A 17,760-nucleotide genomic window follows, 5' to 3' on the forward strand; every position below is an offset into this window, starting at 1 on the left:
ATGTTTCTTGGAACCCTTGCTAAAGCACACTCCACCTCTCCTCCGCCCCATACCACGAGCCCCTCCACACCACCAGCAAAGGGATACTATCTGATGTTGTTATTCAAAACTAATGAATGTGATTAATGGCAGAGTCTTGATATCAATAGTGGTTACGCGTTGTCCGGCCATCTTGCCTTGCTTTGGTTTGCTCTATTTCATTTTGCGCAGGCGTATTACACACAAATTATCGGGTGATGTGTTAAACATACAGGTTTTCCCGGCCAATTTCGCATTTTTGTCAGTCCATTTGATAGAAGGTTCATTCAATTTAACAAAAATTCTCGTTATCGCACTGTCTGTCTTTCAAAATCGCAACTTGTACCTTCAATTAAGCATTTCGATCAATGAAATTTGCACATGTGGCTTTCGAATTCGCAAAAAAAGGGGGATTCAAAGTGGCCGGTATACTCTACGTTCATTCAAATTCGCCATCACTCGTCGAAAATGGTTTTTGAGTCATTTAATTTCGCGAATGGGCAGTCAGATTCCAAACATTTTCATTCAAATTTACGTCATGTTCTTTATTCTTTGAAAGGGTGAGAACATTGAAACGTGTATTTCTATGTAACTTTTTGTCAAAAAATGCACATTTCACTTCAGAATTATGATAACAGAAAATAAGGTAAACAGGACATTGTAGAATGAAAAGACTATAATACAATAATTGAGGAACCTTATAGTATTGTCATGAAGACTGAAGTGTTCGAAATAAAGAAAGCTCAGGCCCCTTTTGACTCCGAAATAAAGTACAACAACACCCTAAGTGCGAAAAATGGAGAGACCCACTAAAAAGGCAGAGCTTGTAGAATGTGGGCCCCTCTCGTAAAGAACATTAATGGAAAGATAAATTGAAGCACCGTTTAAAAAAAGAAGGAAAAATCTGGAAGCCCACAGAAAAATAAAAGATAGATATACACTTACACAGACGCGAATAAACATGTAACTTTGTTTTAATAGCTAAGTGTAAGAAGCCACTTTTTAATGAAAATCAAGCACGTGCGAAGTCATTATTTTTCGTCCCTGTACACCATGGCCGATTTTATATCTTTAATGCTAACTTTTCTTTTCACTACGAAGAAAACAATAATGTAAGATTCTTGCTAACAAAATAAGATAAACATAGTAGCATTAATATAGTATGTAGACAACCCAAAGAGACAGCTACGAAAACCAACTAAATGAATTACAGTTGGGCTACAATTACTCCATGAAAGCTGTAATGAAATGATTACCAACATCGTTTGATTCCCCACTACAAGGCTTTGAATGTGGCGTCTCCCACTGCTATAAAGTTGCCTCGCTTACCTGGAAGCGCTGCGCGTGTATGTTTACGTTTGCATTTCATCAACGAGTTCGTCGGAGTTTTACGACAAATTTGGCCAATCAGACGCAAGGATTTCATTAGCTTTTAACAGTTGTCAGTGTAAATGATTGGCTGATAGCGTCGGTGAAAACTCCGACGAACTCGTTGATGAAACGCCCCCCAGCAGTACCAGCTAAGGCTTCCAGTTCCACGATCAAGCCAAATCAAATTAAAAACATACTCATAGAGCCTACTATTGTATAACTTTCAGATGAAAGTCGATATTAGCCCACTCTGACTGTTTCGTACACGTGTTCCCCGAGGCGAGGGGGCCATTCTGCGATTATTGACTGGTTCATCCTACTAAAATTACTGCTTGCTATAAGTTACTGTGGAAGCTATTCTTGCATTGCAGTCGATGTGTGTTATTGGTTGTTGTTGCTTTTTTTTTTACATTAAGAAGATTTCAGAGAATGGGTTACCTGCTAACATTCTAGAACACACAGAATTTGAGATTTGGTTTTAATCTCACCAGAGACATCATGTATATCTGTGTCTTTTAAAGGGTAGAATGGAACCGCTCGCGTTGTCTTTGCTACCCCACATTCATTAAAACAGTCAACAAAAGCAATCATCATTTATAGAAAGCTGAAATATGAATACATATATATATATATATATATATATATATATATATATATATATATATATATACGAATGTATGTAAACATGAGATTTTAGGGATGTGGCAGTCAAAGATGCAATGAATTGCTTGAAAGGCACACAATGATAAAGAAATTAAAATAAAGAAAGATTTATACGACAGGATCGGTAACGGTCTGCTCATCTTTTCCCGCTGGGCGACGACCAGACCGACATTGATATGTGAGAAATGCGGGCGACATCAAAGAGTGCTTGCCCTTTAACGGTCAGCTAGACGTGACCAGGACGGTAATACGACACTTGAAATACCATGTTACACTTTCAGGCACCATCAACTTTACAATGCCATGTGTACAATGTACACAACTGCTTCGCACATGCACAAAGACTGTGACGGCGGCGGGATGCGGTGATGGGATTCTTCAACTATGGATAGTAATACTATAAGGTCTGCAAACGTCCGTAATCCTGAGGGCTGTTTGCTTTTCCTTGGGATCGCGACTGTCTTGCGTAGCATTCTGCGTATTGCGTAACATTCATTAGGCAACAGGCGCCGAATGTTACCCTATACATTATACTTTTAGGAGATTAGTGGTCTTTATTGCCTCAATATCAGTTTACTTTGCTTATCGCTTTCACCAACACCTCGTCACGGCAAGGATGTGGACGTGCAAGCTGTAGCAGTATCTTCTTTGTCATTGTCTGTAAAGAAATGGGAGAGCTAACGGAGATTACAGGAGAGGAAAATGATGGCAGTCATAGTTGAGTTCATGGGAAGTGGCATGTTATCACGAGAGCAGTTCGATGCTAAAGCCTCCCTCATGTTCATTCTGCGTTATCGACGCACTCACATCGCGAAATATCCCTGGACAGCTCAGACAGACAGACAGACAGACAGACAGACAGACAGACATAATGTAACTCGAAACACTCCCTCTGGTGTAATAGACTCCGCAAAGTGGCCGCATTCCAGTGGGATCATATGGGCTAATGACTGCCGCTTGATGCTAGTCCAAGAGATGATCTAACGCCTATGGCAGCTGGCTCAAATGAAAAAAAAAAAAAAGGAGAAGCTACATCAATTCCATTTACACCATATCTCTAACATCAACCCAATTACCTTAACTTCTCATCCTCTATCAAAGAAAAAAATAGAATAGAAGGACGGAGACGAAGAAGAAGAAATGGAGGAGGAGGAGGAGAAAATAAAACACAAACTACAGGGCTGCCAACATTGGAAACTAGTTGAGAGTGAGACTCCCATGGGCCAATGCTATAATTTAGGAGTCAAAATGAGTGAGATCAGTAGAAATGCATGCCAACGAAATAAAGTTTTAGAGTGAGAAAGGACCAAAATGAGTGAGTCTCTCGCTCAATGCGTGAGAGTTGGCAGCCCTGAAACTATGGATGTCAAGAACCACTTCCGGCACTATCATATTGCTGCTTCTCAACCAGGAAGAACGGATTTCGGTCAGGTCCCAGCCAAAATAAGATAGACTGAAAAGAACCTCATTATTGACTGAACTGATGTGATATTCATAATAGCGTCACATGAGAACCAGAAGAGCACTATTGAGTTGTAATATTTGAGCTTAAATGAAAAAGAAACAATCAATTTTCGTGTAATAAAAAGCTTATTCGATTTAAATCAAAAGTGGGTATAATATTGAACATTTTTTGAATATGAAAATAATTTAGAATTGACACCATAATGAAGAGAGGATCAAGCTCTACAATGTGATACCAATAATTCAATACCCCCCCCCCAAAAAAAAAAAAAAAAAAATTGATAATGCCCCTCTGGTTCTCATTCGGGTTACTATTATCGTTAAATTTAGAATCTTAATGGTCGAAGAAGAAATTTTACATATATTACACAATGTTATCTTTTATGTATTTGCCATGTTGATTATTTTGAGATGGATTCCTTTGATTTATTTTTTTTCCAAATTATTCCAGGGCCACCAGTGGACATCAAACTCGGCGTGTACATCGAGAGCCTGGGCGCCATCAGGGAGGCCACGATGGTAAAAGAGACGTGTAAACGTCATTGAACGTGTATTCGAAAGATGACCGTTACTATAGAAATTCTCACTCTCGTTTAAAGCATCATATATAGATAATTTGGCGTTTCCATGAGCGATATACTGTCAGATCTGCCTTTATAGCGGCCACTGAAAAATCTCCCTACAGAAAAGCCACGTAAACAGACCCTGTGTGTAGCGGCCACCAATTTTGTTTCCGGTGGTAGATTTTAACTTTAACCTGTGTATGGCGGCCACAGACCCAAACGTGTTTTTTCTGCTTCGCAGTCGTGTCGGTCATTCGTGGCCAACATATCAGGGATTGCCACTGCATTCATCGACCATTCATGAACAATAATGAACTCGTGAAAAAATGCTTGCTGTATGCACGCTCCTGTGTAATAAAATATCTCCATCGACAACAGCATTGCTCTATGCACAAAACACAGATACATATATACGGTACATGTAAAATGTACTTATAACTACCTATTCAAAGACAATGCATCCTATAATATAGGTTTTCCCGGCCAATTTCGCACTTTTGTTAGTCCAATTCCTAATTGCTGCATTACTATTAAAATTAGCAAAATTTAGTGTAGATGACATGTTTGGTATTTCAATTTTGTTTATTGTTTTGCAAGCGTCATAACATTTCATATTTTCGTATCCATTTTAGAGATTTTGGCAAGAGTTTTTTTTTTCCGTCAATGTGCTTATGAATCTTCCAGTCCGAAGATAGTGCATGTGGCCACAACTTATCTGGCCGTTGAGCGCTTTATTCCGAGTGTGTCGGCCATTTCTGGGGAAGTCAAGATTATGAGCATCAAATGTTCTTATAATTCTTTTTCTGTCTTCTTGAGAAATACGTCTGTATCTAACTTGTGCTGTAATGACTGTAAGAAGATGAAGTTAATCTGTAGTACTATTGGTACATGTAGGCCTAAAATGACATGTATGAAAGAAAGGGGGCGTTACAGAACAACAAACTCCATTTATATAGGGTCAAAAATATGATACTTTTACTGCTTAACAATGCGTGTATGAATCAAAAAGTCACATAGAAATACGCGTTTAAACGTTCTCACCTTTTCAAAAAAGAAATAACATGACGTTAGTTTGACTGAACATGTTTGGAATTTGACTGCCTATACCCGAAATTGAATGACTGAAATATACTATTTTCGGCCAGTGCTGGCGAATTTGAATGACTGAAGAGCACGTGCCAAACATGAATGCCCGTTTTAAGAATTCGAAAGGTACATGTGTAAATTTCGTTGATCGAAATGCTTAATAAATTGAACGAACAACTTGCAATTTTGAATGACAGAATGTGCAGTGACGAGGATTTTCGCAAATTGAATGAACCTTCTATCAAATGGACTGACAAAAGTGCGAAATTGGCCTGGAAAACCTATATTATGCGATAAGCACGAAATGTGACAAAACCTGTTTATGGCGGACAAATGTCTGTAACAGTCACTCTTTTCGTATCCATTTGATGGCCACTATACACAGGGCTGACTGTATTATGTTTGATTTAAAGCAAGAGGGTGAATCTGAGACTTTCTAAAGCTATATTGCGATGATTACTAATTTACTATCCTGAGGTGAGTGGTAACTGTCTCTATCACGAAATAACGAGTTTATATTCATGAAGAGCAATGATTATTGGATTAAGAATTTTGCGCTATGATAAGCATGAAGAGAAAGACAGAGATCTCAACACCAAAGCTGTTTATTGTCCTTTTTTATTAGAATTTTGCAGAGTATTTGGGAGGGATTTTTACTTGCGACGGTAATTGAGAGAAATATGTTATCAATTTCAACGGGAATGACTTTGTTCCTGAATCTATGAATTTATTTTAGATTGCAGCTTTATTTACGACCCTTTTTATCTGCGTTAGAGCACGAGCACGAACTTCTGAATTGATTGATGACAAATATACAACTTAGATTGGAATAGGGGTGATTTTGGAGACAGCGGTTTAAAACAACTTAAAAGCAATGACGTCTCGATTGAACGCAACTCTCCTTCCGGCGATTCATGATAATTTACGAACATGATTAGTTCATGAAGACCTCAGATCTCATATGATAAAATTTAATGAGGCCCAAGAGCTCGGAGATCTGATTTGCTAGTTGTCACGAGTCTTCGATTCTAGTTGTCCACAGTCATTATTTTACATCTGTATGTCCGGTATAATTGAGATATGCGTCAGTAAAGGAAATCTTCCGGTAAGATTCGTTTTCGTAGGTTCGTACATGATGCTGCGCCAGAAAGTTTCTGCAAGTAATTTTGCTAGATGAATGAAGTAGTGTCTCAGTTCTATTGCCTTTATGCCACCATTGCATAAAGCACAATGCCCCGGCGTATTTTGTAAATCGATGGATTTGGACGTACTCAAAAAATCTGTAAATGGCCTAATATCGAGGAAGTGGAGCCTACTTACTTTGTGCATCCGGTTCTTACCGATCCACAAAAGTGCGTACACCACTGCTGTTGCTGTTGTTGTTAAGTTATTTTTTTGGCGCTTCTCAGTTCGAACTGACACCACTGCTTCTTTAACACCACTGCTGTTAGGATAATGTCTCTTTTAAATGATACCTGTATCAGAGTACCAAAATGTGACGTCATAGCCATTTATCGCCATGTAAAGCTGTTTTTATAAACAACTTGGCACCTGCGCAACTTGTTCCTAAGCTATAACGAAAGACTCTTAGATTATCTTTATGGTACTCTATAATATTATGTTGAGTGCATTTGCTCTTTCGTGACAGGAATTTTCCCTAACGATGTACTTCCGCGAGCAATGGGTAGATCCGCGCTTGGCCCACAACAAGACCGAGCCTGAATTCTATGTGGCCAGGGCGGGGGACATTCTCTGGTCCCCCGACCTTTTCTTCCTGTACGAGAAGAACGGAAGAGAACATGACGTCACCCTCCCAAATATCGTCATAAAAGTCTTTCCTGACGGTCGGGTCTTCCGCAGTACCAGGTAATGAAATGTAAAAGGGAGAAAGTCGAGTAAAGGTATAATGATGATGACATACTATCATTATATTTGCATAATTACAACTGAATTTTTTAATGCTGATTTATGTTTTTTTTTGTGTAATTTTGACTTTGTTTCTAAGTTTGACGTTTTGATTTGAAGCTGCTCTTTAAGAGGGCCCTGCAATAATTATCTACCCCGCGCAGCCATCCAGACATGGGGTCAAAGTACAATGTCAAAAGGGACGTAATGGCTTAAATGTCTCGTCCAGGGATGCGCACCAATGATCTCGTCTTGGAGTCCTGGTAATCACCCACCATAACACCCAGCGTTTCTTATATCAAGGTGTTCTTAATGAACCTCGCATCGTGAATCAACATTGGTTACTAATTTGCATTCACTGTAATGTAATGGAGGAAGATAGCCATCAGCAAGGCCATCCTACGAATTTGCTATATTATCCAGTTATATCATATTTCCACTTTTTCATCAGTATCATTTCAAACATTTCGTAGGCAACATTAAACTTAACGAGAGATAGTGGCGGGATTGCAATAGAATACAAAAACTTGCATTAGAAATGTTATCAGGGTAATAATAATGATAATAATTATAGACACGCTTTCTTACGATAAAAAAATGTAACAAGTTTCTATCATCATGGACTATACATTAATGTTTTGAAGAGATGAAAATATTATTTTTATATTTAGCAGTTTTTTCTTTAAAGTTATCGTATTTTTATTTTGTTAAAAGGGAAGGGGCTGAAAATCTTTTCCCCCTAATCGTCACGGCAATTCATCCGCTTCAAAAGAATCGATATCTTTATTCTGCAAGTTCAATATTTGATTTCAAGGATTGGGTTACACAGTACGTTTATGACTATGTCTTTTTTTTTCTGTGCCGAAAGCATTAGTATTAAAAACAAACACAAACGTAAGGACACACACACACACACACACACACACACACACACACACACACACACACACATTTACACATACAAAAAGCACGTCTATTGTAAGAGATACACATATACAGGGAACATTAGAAATAACATGTAACCTCAATATTGGTTTAATATCAGTATCTCCCTTTGTTTAACGTCATGTGTAATCATCCTCGTTTCCTTCTTCTTTATCTTGGTTTAATTTTTTTCACAACCATAACTGCGACTACTACCACTACCTCTACTACTACTACTACTACTACTACTACTACTACTACTACTACTATTTCTATTACAGCTGTACTACTACTTTTACTACTACTGCTACTACTACTATTACTACTAGGACCTACTACTATCCTATTCCTATGACTACTACTACTAGTACTACTGCTGCTACTGCTACTACTACTACTACTACTACTACAACTATCACTACTGCTATTACTATTACATCTACTACTGAAGTTGTGCACTGTTTCTTCTTTATCCTACTCCTTTTCCTTGTGTCTATATTCCTTTTTCTGTGTTCACAATGTCTCTCATATTGCTCTCCTCTCTTCGTTCTCCCTAGGTTGAGCATCACTGCGGCTTGCTACATGGATCTCCACCGCTTCCCGTTCGATGCCCAGATATGCACCCTGAATACCATGAGCTGTGAGTATAATAGAAAGAATGTTCATTATGACGTAAGGCATGTCACGTGATAGCTGGTAATTGGAGTCATCATCATTATGCACCTCAGCATGAGGTCCGACCATGGATGGGGCTATGTTAGGGAGGACGGGACGTTAGTTTCTTTAAAGGTATGGTAGCCGTCATTACGAGAACACAAAATGAGTACATGTGGAGTATCTTCAGGCACTTATTTCACATCTAAACAAGATCATTATCTTGAAGAAGAAAGTGTTTAGTTGTGTGTGTGTGTGTGTGTGTGTGTGTGTGTATGTGTGTCTTAAGAATGGCGACATTTTTGTCTAAAATCTCACGAGCAGCGTTTGGAAACCAACACCAAAATATGACAAACTTTTTCTTCTATTTTAGTCTTTAGTGAATACAAAGCAGCAAAATTGTACAGAAAAAGCAACTGACTGCTTGTTCGTTTGTTTTTGTATGTATTTTAAAAGAAAACGTCTACACCGAAGTTTCATTATATCGATATCATATCTATACGGAGGTCATAAAACGAAAAGTAATTACAATAACGCCATGTAAAACTTTGTCAATCATTTATGCAAGTTGTGTACTATCCAAAGCACTGCATTTTTGCCTATTTCCGATCCACAAATTAATAATGAAAACGCCGTTGGATATAGTATTGCACTGTTTCAAGAAATTATGCATGTTTACAACCTAACATTGTCAGGAAACCTCCGACCAAATTCAAATGTCCGATACTGACTGCATTGTACCACCGAAAAAAAAAATGCTTGTTATTGCTTGTTATTGTTTTTATAGTTATATGTGTTACAGTTTCAGTCCGCAGAATCTCACTCGTTGAGTATCAATCTGCCTCAAGAGTATCAACTGTACATTTGCACATTTGCTAACAGCCTTTTCTCGTGAGTGTCTCGTGAGTGATTTTTCTTCTATTGTCGAGATAGATTGCAAATGAAAACAAGTTAAAACACCTCCGCTTCGTCAGACCAAGTTTGGAGATGACGCATGGACATTAGTGGTGGACAAACTTCAGTTTGTGACACATTCCAGTGTCAGGTGCTTAATGTATGTTTCATGAGTCAAGTCCGTCAACAATCATCTCAACATTCCAAACAAACAGAAAAAATGATAAATTCTGATGTTGCCACCTGCCATTAATCTGTTACACATAACAATGGACGTTTATCAGAAAATCAATACAGTAACGAAGTGACGTGGCACCACCTTTTGTTATAGCTTGGGTTTGAAACAGGTGCGAGAGTGGTTGACAACAACAGTGTTTGCAGACCGGGGCAAGTGAGGTTGTTTGAACCAGTGTCCATGGCGATGCCCGAGACATCACTGTGGTACTCCATTGAGAAGTCGCACGAACGCGGGTATAGGAAAACAAAGTTTAGTTGGTGACACATTCCAGTGACAGGTGCTCAATGTATGTTTCACGAAATCAAGTCCGTCAACAATCATCCTAAACATTCCAAACAAACAGAAAAATTATAAATTCTGATGTCGCCACCTGCCATTAATTTGCTACAAACAATGGACGTTAAACTGTCAATCGATAAAGTACCGGTATTGAAGGAATAGTGTCACAGTCTTTTGTTCACCAATAATTTAAGCATTACAAACACACAGAAAATAATAGATTCTGATGTCGCCACTTGCCATTAATTTACTACAAACAATGTCAGTCAATGAAGTACCGGAGTGATAGTGTTATACAGTTTTTTTTTTTTTAAAGCTTGTTGGAACCAAGCTTAGCAACAGCAGTTTTCATATTTCGGAACCAGGTGCGAGCAAACTGATGGCTTAGCAACAGCAGATTTTCATATTTAAACGCGTTTCTAGACGGGGCCCAGATGAAGTTATTTGAAACCAGTTTCCATTGCTATAAATGACCATTCCAGTGACAGGTGCTCAGATGCTTCACGAAATCAAGTCCGTCAGGAGTGATCCCAAACAAGCAAGCAAACAAACAAACAAACAAACAAACAAATATTTCAATGTCACCACCTTTCATTGGGTTGCAACCAACAATGGACGGTAAACTGTCGATTAGCAACTAGCAAAATAAGCAACACTAAAATAGATCGCAAAACAACATTGAAACTTAATGATAGTCGGCACATGAACCCATCCCTGCAATGCATGAAGCGATGCTTTGAATGAACCGGTTGAGAATTTTCATTTGTAGTAAAGAATTCGTATTTATTTTCATTCCGCAGTTTACATTGTCAGGACACATTTCTGAATTAAGCCAAAGCAAGGTCTGAATATGAGGTCAGCGATTTAATTCATGTTATATAGTTTCAAACAAACAGAACGATTTTGGAAATTAGGGGAGTTGTGGAGGTTGTAAATGAAGCGTGTATATTACCATGATTACTAACGCAGTGGATATACTGTCCAGAAGGTGTGAAAATGATTTATGCTATAACATACTGTTGGATAGTGTACCATATTCACTTTTATGAACTCTTTGTGGAAGAGCCCTGTAGAGAATTAAAGAAATAGACAGAGAAAAAAAAAGTACAATATAAATGTACACACACACACACACACACACACACACACACACACACACACACACACACACAGGCACAAACACAAACACTCATACAATGAACAGACATGAAAATTTCTCAAGAGAACAAACAACCTTGGAGTTTTTAACCTAATGCTTTTAGGAGTGCCAATGAAAAAAAAAAATAGAAATTGCCCGTATGGCCTTGCCAATATCATAATCGAACAAGTAAATTCTTGATGGGCTAGCACATGACATTGATATTGGAAGTTGAATGATGCCACCATAGGAGTCGAGCGTCGTGAGATATTGTGCAGACTGTCTTTTTTCATCTAGAAGTATTTATGCGACTCGTTAAGAAAGAAATTTTCACTCCCCTTTGTATAGCATTTTCAATTATAGAATAATTACTGCCATCTTTAATGTGACCAGCTGTACTGTACAGCAAGCAGGCATTCAATCACTTCGTTGCTCGATCTCACTGTATATATATCCATGATCAATTGAACCTCCTTGTTTTAAATCATGACACGTTGTGTAGGCCTACCTGGATTTTGTTAAATAAGGTTAACATATACCAAAATGAAAAGAGAACAGACAAGATATTGCATCCCTTTCTGATTCAGGATTAGGGACTAAAGCTCCCGAAAGGGTCTGTGGTAATTTGTTTCTTTTTATAAATCCTTTTAAATAGTTTCATTACACTCAATATATCCAATTGGACACCCTTTAAAGATGTTAGGTAGTAAGTTATCTGTGGGAATCAGTGGGAATGCTGGGGATGATTGTTCCAATCCTTGTGTGATTCATTTAAGAGTACATTATATAATTATATCTATCGTTGTGTGAAAATTATTTGTTTCAGAATGGTCTCATATTCAAGTATATGAGCAGTTTACCGTTAACGATCGCCCCGTCACTGTACAGGCATGCTAATCTAGAAACATCAAATTGCACATTACGTGAATATGAGACCATTCTGAAGCAAATAATTTTCACACAATAGATATATGTACTCTTAAATGAATCCCACAAGGATTGGAACAATCATCCCCCAGCATTCCCACTGATTCCCACTGATCAGTTACTAGCCATCCCCTTTAAAACATTGGAACTTAACAGCTGTTGTATATGCAACACGTATACATAGAAATTAGCTCTTCTATTCATGATTGAGCAAGTCCAATTATGATATCAACATTGATCCACCAGAACTCACCCAACACAATCAATATGAGGCTAAATCAATTAAACAGAGAACACTGTTTCTTCACACTGAAAATCATTAGATTTCGATCCAATGTCCTGCCCTGTTGCACAGAATATCAATTATCAGCCGCCAGCACTCACAAAAATGATAGTCTACTACGTTGATTACAATGAAGCAGACGTAATAGAAATACCAATATCATTGTACAATGTAGGGCACTACGTGTACCAATACATATAGGGAAATATTATCCTGACAATCGGAAATAGCCTAAGATCGGTTCGTTGGGTCATATAAAGCAGGCGCGTTTATTCTAGAATGTAAATGATAATAGTCGTCCGTAGAGTTTCGGAAGGCGGACGAAATCGGCTTTATCATCCCTCATCAGTATCACTGTGCCTCAATGGCGTAGCGCACGCGGTCAGTGTATCCGAACGAAAATAATCATAACAAGCGATAATAATGTCAAGGCTCGCAGACGACTATAGAGAAAGACACATGTTGAACGTTAAAGGGAAAGGAGGGACGAAAGGTGAGAAGAGATGATAGCAACGGATTGATATGTGACATAAACACCAGGAATTTCGTGAATGAAGCTGGAGAAAACGTTCAAGACAACACATTTTTCCTTTCAAGACAACACTTGCATAGGTAAAACAAGTACGAAGATATAGGCTTTTGGAAAGGTAAAACAAGGAAGAAGATATAAGTGAACTTATAAAGCCCAAACGTATTGACATTTCCAAGGCCCAAGGAGGGCAGAGGGGGCAATATAATTCATTCATCATTTTGATGTTTCACTGTCATTAACGACCCGTGGGTAGAACAACATAACTCTTAATGAAACCACCTTTGAACTCTCTCAAGGTCACCTATTGGGAACGCTTTTAACCACAATACAGAAATGAATAGAAAATAATATATGTTACAAAATTGTTTATCTTTGTTTCATTATTATCATTTTGATGTATTATTGCCATAATGTATGGCACATGCTTATGGCAACTCAAGCTGTACATGACCCCACCTTTGGGGGCGCTATTTACAATAATATAAAGAAATTTATGAGGCACATTATGCTCTGTTTGAGATAGGTACATTCATGTCATATTTCATATCTCCATAGTATTGGGAATCTTGAGAGTGGAAGAGTGAAAAAGAGGGGATAGACGCATTTGATTACGTAACCAAACTCTTCTCTTCCCCTCTCTCTCTCACACATACAAAAGAAGCTGGCACATACACACACATACACATAATATGGAAAGATATAGATAGATAGATAGATAGATAGATAGATAGATAGATAGATAGATAGATATATAGATAGATAGATAGGTAGGTAGATAGATACATAGATAGCTATATTGATTGATTGATAGCTATATTGATTGATTGATTGGTTGATTGATTGATTGATTGATTGATTGATTGATTGATTGATTGATTGATTGATGGATGGTTGATTGATTGATTGATTGATTGATTGATTGATGGATGGATGGATGGATGGAAGATGGATGGATGATGGATGGATTGATCGATATAAACAGAAACACGAAAAAAGGGAGAGAGAGAAAGCAGCAGAGAGCAGATAATAAAGTGAAAATTAACATTCTTTTGACTGGATATCAGGAAAGGAAAGATTTTGGAAGTAAAAAGACGGAGATTTTCTGGCCTTTGGCAACATCAGGGCAGAGGAGCGTTATAGACTGTCGCCATAAAAAAGTTGTACAATTTGTATATCCTAGAATGACGGCAAACAATTTGCCGGTGGATTGACGTTGATGAAGCTTTATTGTGTCTCGCCGTTCAGTAATGACTTCCCAACCCCAAACTGGGGAGCTGTTTTCCGGTCCTCAAAGGGTGGTGATCGTATACTAAATGAGAAGAGGGGGGTTGGGCGTATAAGGACCAAAAATGATGAAGAAACAAGATGCTGCGACATCAAACAGCAATACCAGCACATCACCCAGCAAGCAAGATGATGTACTTGCGTGCATTCATATTGAGGGAACCAAGAAGCTACATTGTGTTTGGGAAAAATCCCCCCCCCCCCCCAATGCAGTAATGATCAAATCAACCATCTTAGATGATGGAAGTGCTCAGTCTCAAGTGAAGATTCAACCCTTCCCCTCCCCCGTCTCTCTCCCTCTCTTTCCCCTTCCTTTTTTTCTTTTATCTGTAAATGTTCATATTTTCCTTATCTTCATTTTCGAGAGGAAAGCTAAAGTGCTAATCATTCATTACCACAATCACCACAATAATCATCATGATGAACGTACGTGTTGACCTGAATCAATGTAATTTGCCTGTACTGTACCTCATCATGTAATGTTGACTTTATGAGTTTTTAGGCTTTACTCCAATAATAACGAGTTATGATATGCGAAATACATCATTAACTATGAAATACCTTTGTTGACTGAAATCATATAAATTTAGTGATTGCTGCATTGGTCTTCTCACCTAGCTGTTCGAATTTAATGACATTATTTTGGTATGTGACAATATACGTATTGTGCATAATCTCTGCAAGGTACAAAATCAATCAAATTACTGGAAGATAGATATATAGGTCCAACATGTAGGACCTAATGTAATAAATTTTAAAATTCCAGACAGCTATCCGATCACGCATCTACAACTTTACATCGGTGATGAGGACGTCGATGTAGAGGCAGGCCTCAGCATTCCCAGCTTCAAGATGACGAAAATCGAAACGACGAACATCACCGTCCCATACTCCACGGGTACGTTGTCCTTGTCTGTTTGTCACATGACTAGAACATGACTAGAGGACCCCCCCCCCCCACACACACACACAAACACACAAGCTCACATCTATACGCTCACCCACACATACACGCGCGCGCGCACGCGCACACACAAACACCTACATACATACACAGCACACGCACAATCTAATTCTGACTTGTTTTACATCTAATCAATATTTTCTTTCCCTCCTTTCCCGATCACTGGGTTCCGGTCAGTCGCAAAATGCATGTTATCCACTGAAAACGTGCATGCGTTTTTATTCTTTTATCATCGATGATTTATTCATTAATTTGTCACGGTACTTACATCCAGATTTGAAAACACTTCACATTTTTTTTTTAAATGTCTAGATATTAATGTATAATTTACTGTTTGTCGTTTTGCTATTCTATTAAATTTTCCCGTCGGTGCAAAAACGTTGAACTGACATGGTATAATTTCATGTTTGCTTGTAGTTTTCTTTAGTCGGTGATTGCTTTTCCGCCAGTTACGTTGATGATCTAATAAAATTTTCACCTTTCTCTTGCTTCCAATTTGACGTTGAGTTTGCACTATATAGACATGTAAGGTGAATGGTGTTGCACACATTGGGTTTTGGGAGCATAAATACTGATCGATAACCATTAATTTATTTTAGGCCTTTGAAATGTTTTGCGGTTAGCTAATGACTGTCATTTTTTTAACAACACCCTTCCTTTCATGCATAATCCCGCCACATTTGGTCCCATAACCTTCTGCATTGATGAAAATTAAAATAACCAACCTTTATCCCTGTACCCGTTCTGCACTTTTGTCTTGATCCCTTCCCTCACAAATCAGTGTGACAGCACACTAGAAAAACAAAAACAAAAGTTGAACAAACAAACAACATAAACACGACGATTCCAAGGTGAGAAACGTGTTTCCATGGTTACAATGCACCAAACGACTCTCCTCCCCTATTTTATGCCCATCTGTCGACGCGAGCAATTACCTTGATGGTAACATTACTGCCAAAAGTAAGCCGTGCGCGACATGAATGTGAAAAAGATGACGCTAACGAGCAGACAGCGAGCCGGACAGCGACGTGTCTTGCTGATGATAGCTTACCATCCCGTATCCTCGCGATGCACGGAAGGGCCAATACGCGATTTGGCGGCTCTACTTAATGTTATATTCAAAGTGGAAGTAGAAACCACGGCCGTTCCTGAAATGTGGAACGCTCCTGGCAACGATATTTCGGTTCGACACGCACGCCATAGGCTAGAAGGGAATTTACCCCCACACTTATATTGAAGGGAAAGGGATAGAATGATAACATACTTGCCGAAATTAGTCCAGCACACTTTGAAGTATCACAATAGCGACTCGAAATTTAATACCCTGAGTAGAATAATGTCGGTCAATGATTGCGACGTAACTTTCGGTGAATTCCTCATCACTTTGCTCTGTGCTCGATTCTCACAATAATTTTCTTAAGAAAAAATTGGACTGATTCCCCACTGTCTGATTGTAGTGGAAATTGTGTTTACGCTTTCCTCGACGATTGTCGTTGGTCGCAATATCACAGACGACCATTCTATGCAGTGCCTAAATAGCGTCAAGCTCTTCCGATTGTCTAATGATTTCAATCTAATTCCATTTATTTTCATTCTCATTTTCATCCAACGAAACATAACATGGAAATAATCAGGAATCATATCATGAATATAATATATACATCAGAAAGTGTGAAAAATAACGATATGAGCTTTTGTCCAATGTCACGTGAAGATGAATAGACAAGATGCTTGCACTGATCTCCCTCTGACATTGCAGGTCAGAGATTTTCTTAAAATTGGCGCAAATTCACAAGGGTATAAGGCGAATGCTCATCGCAGAGGGTGAGACCGGGCATGCCGTCCATGGAAACACGTTTAACACTGCAGGATGAGATGGAAGAGGGAAAAAATCTGGGAAGGGAATTAAGGGACTTGGAGGGATGGAGAAACGTTTTTGGGAGATGATAGTGACACCCCTTCACTCCTCTTTTTCGGGGCCATTTCTTCATCCCGGGACCCCTGAAGCAGGGAACTTTAGTCTGGCTACCGTGAAGTTCCACTTCCAGCGGCAGATGCAGTCTTTTCTCCTCACCGTCTACATCCCGAGTATCCTGCTGGTCACCGTGGCCTGGCTCTCCTTCTGCATTGACGCCCAGGCGGCTCCGGCCCGCGTCTCACTCGGCATCACCACCGTGCTCACCATCACTACCATGACGGCCGGTATCCAGGAGTCACTCCCTGTGGTCACCTACGCCAAGGTAAAAAATAATGACAACAACAACAAAAACAACAAAAGAGTGAACGGGAAGTGATCAGGAGCATGATCTTTAAAGGCGAATTTACCCCCAAACATAATATTGTGGACTATAATATGAATATTTTAAAATTTTTCAGCGTATAATACATGTATTATAATGAAGAACACTTACCTCTTTCAGAAAGCAAGGGGAATATAACCCTATTACCCTTTGACATACGTAAAGGGTAATATTCCCCCTAGTGAAGGGAATACGTACAATATCATGAAATACAAAAATGAAATTTGATGTGAAATCACGAATTGTTGTAGTCGTCTTATCCAGCTATGACGG

General features: G+C 38.7%; 1 protein-coding gene across 1 annotated transcript in view; it reads left to right on the plus strand.

Annotated features, from left to right (window-relative positions):
- Positions 1–17,760, plus strand: part of LOC139734687 (glycine receptor subunit alpha-3-like) — a 70,102-nt gene that overhangs the window by 49,537 nt on the left and 2,805 nt on the right. The window contains exons 3-7 of the mRNA XM_071645481.1: positions 3,968–4,035; positions 6,814–7,031; positions 8,552–8,634; positions 14,990–15,121; positions 17,198–17,427. Of these exons, the coding sequence (XP_071501582.1) occupies positions 3,968–4,035; positions 6,814–7,031; positions 8,552–8,634; positions 14,990–15,121; positions 17,198–17,427 (731 nt within the window). The remainder of the gene's footprint in view (positions 1–3,967; positions 4,036–6,813; positions 7,032–8,551; positions 8,635–14,989; positions 15,122–17,197; positions 17,428–17,760) is intronic.

Source organism: Diadema antillarum, unplaced genomic scaffold (genome assembly GCF_040938485.1).
Source record: "Diadema antillarum isolate AM-2024a unplaced genomic scaffold, OU_Dant_1.0 seq00000541_RagTag, whole genome shotgun sequence".
NCBI classification, from domain to species: domain Eukaryota; kingdom Metazoa; phylum Echinodermata; class Echinoidea; order Diadematoida; family Diadematidae; genus Diadema; species Diadema antillarum.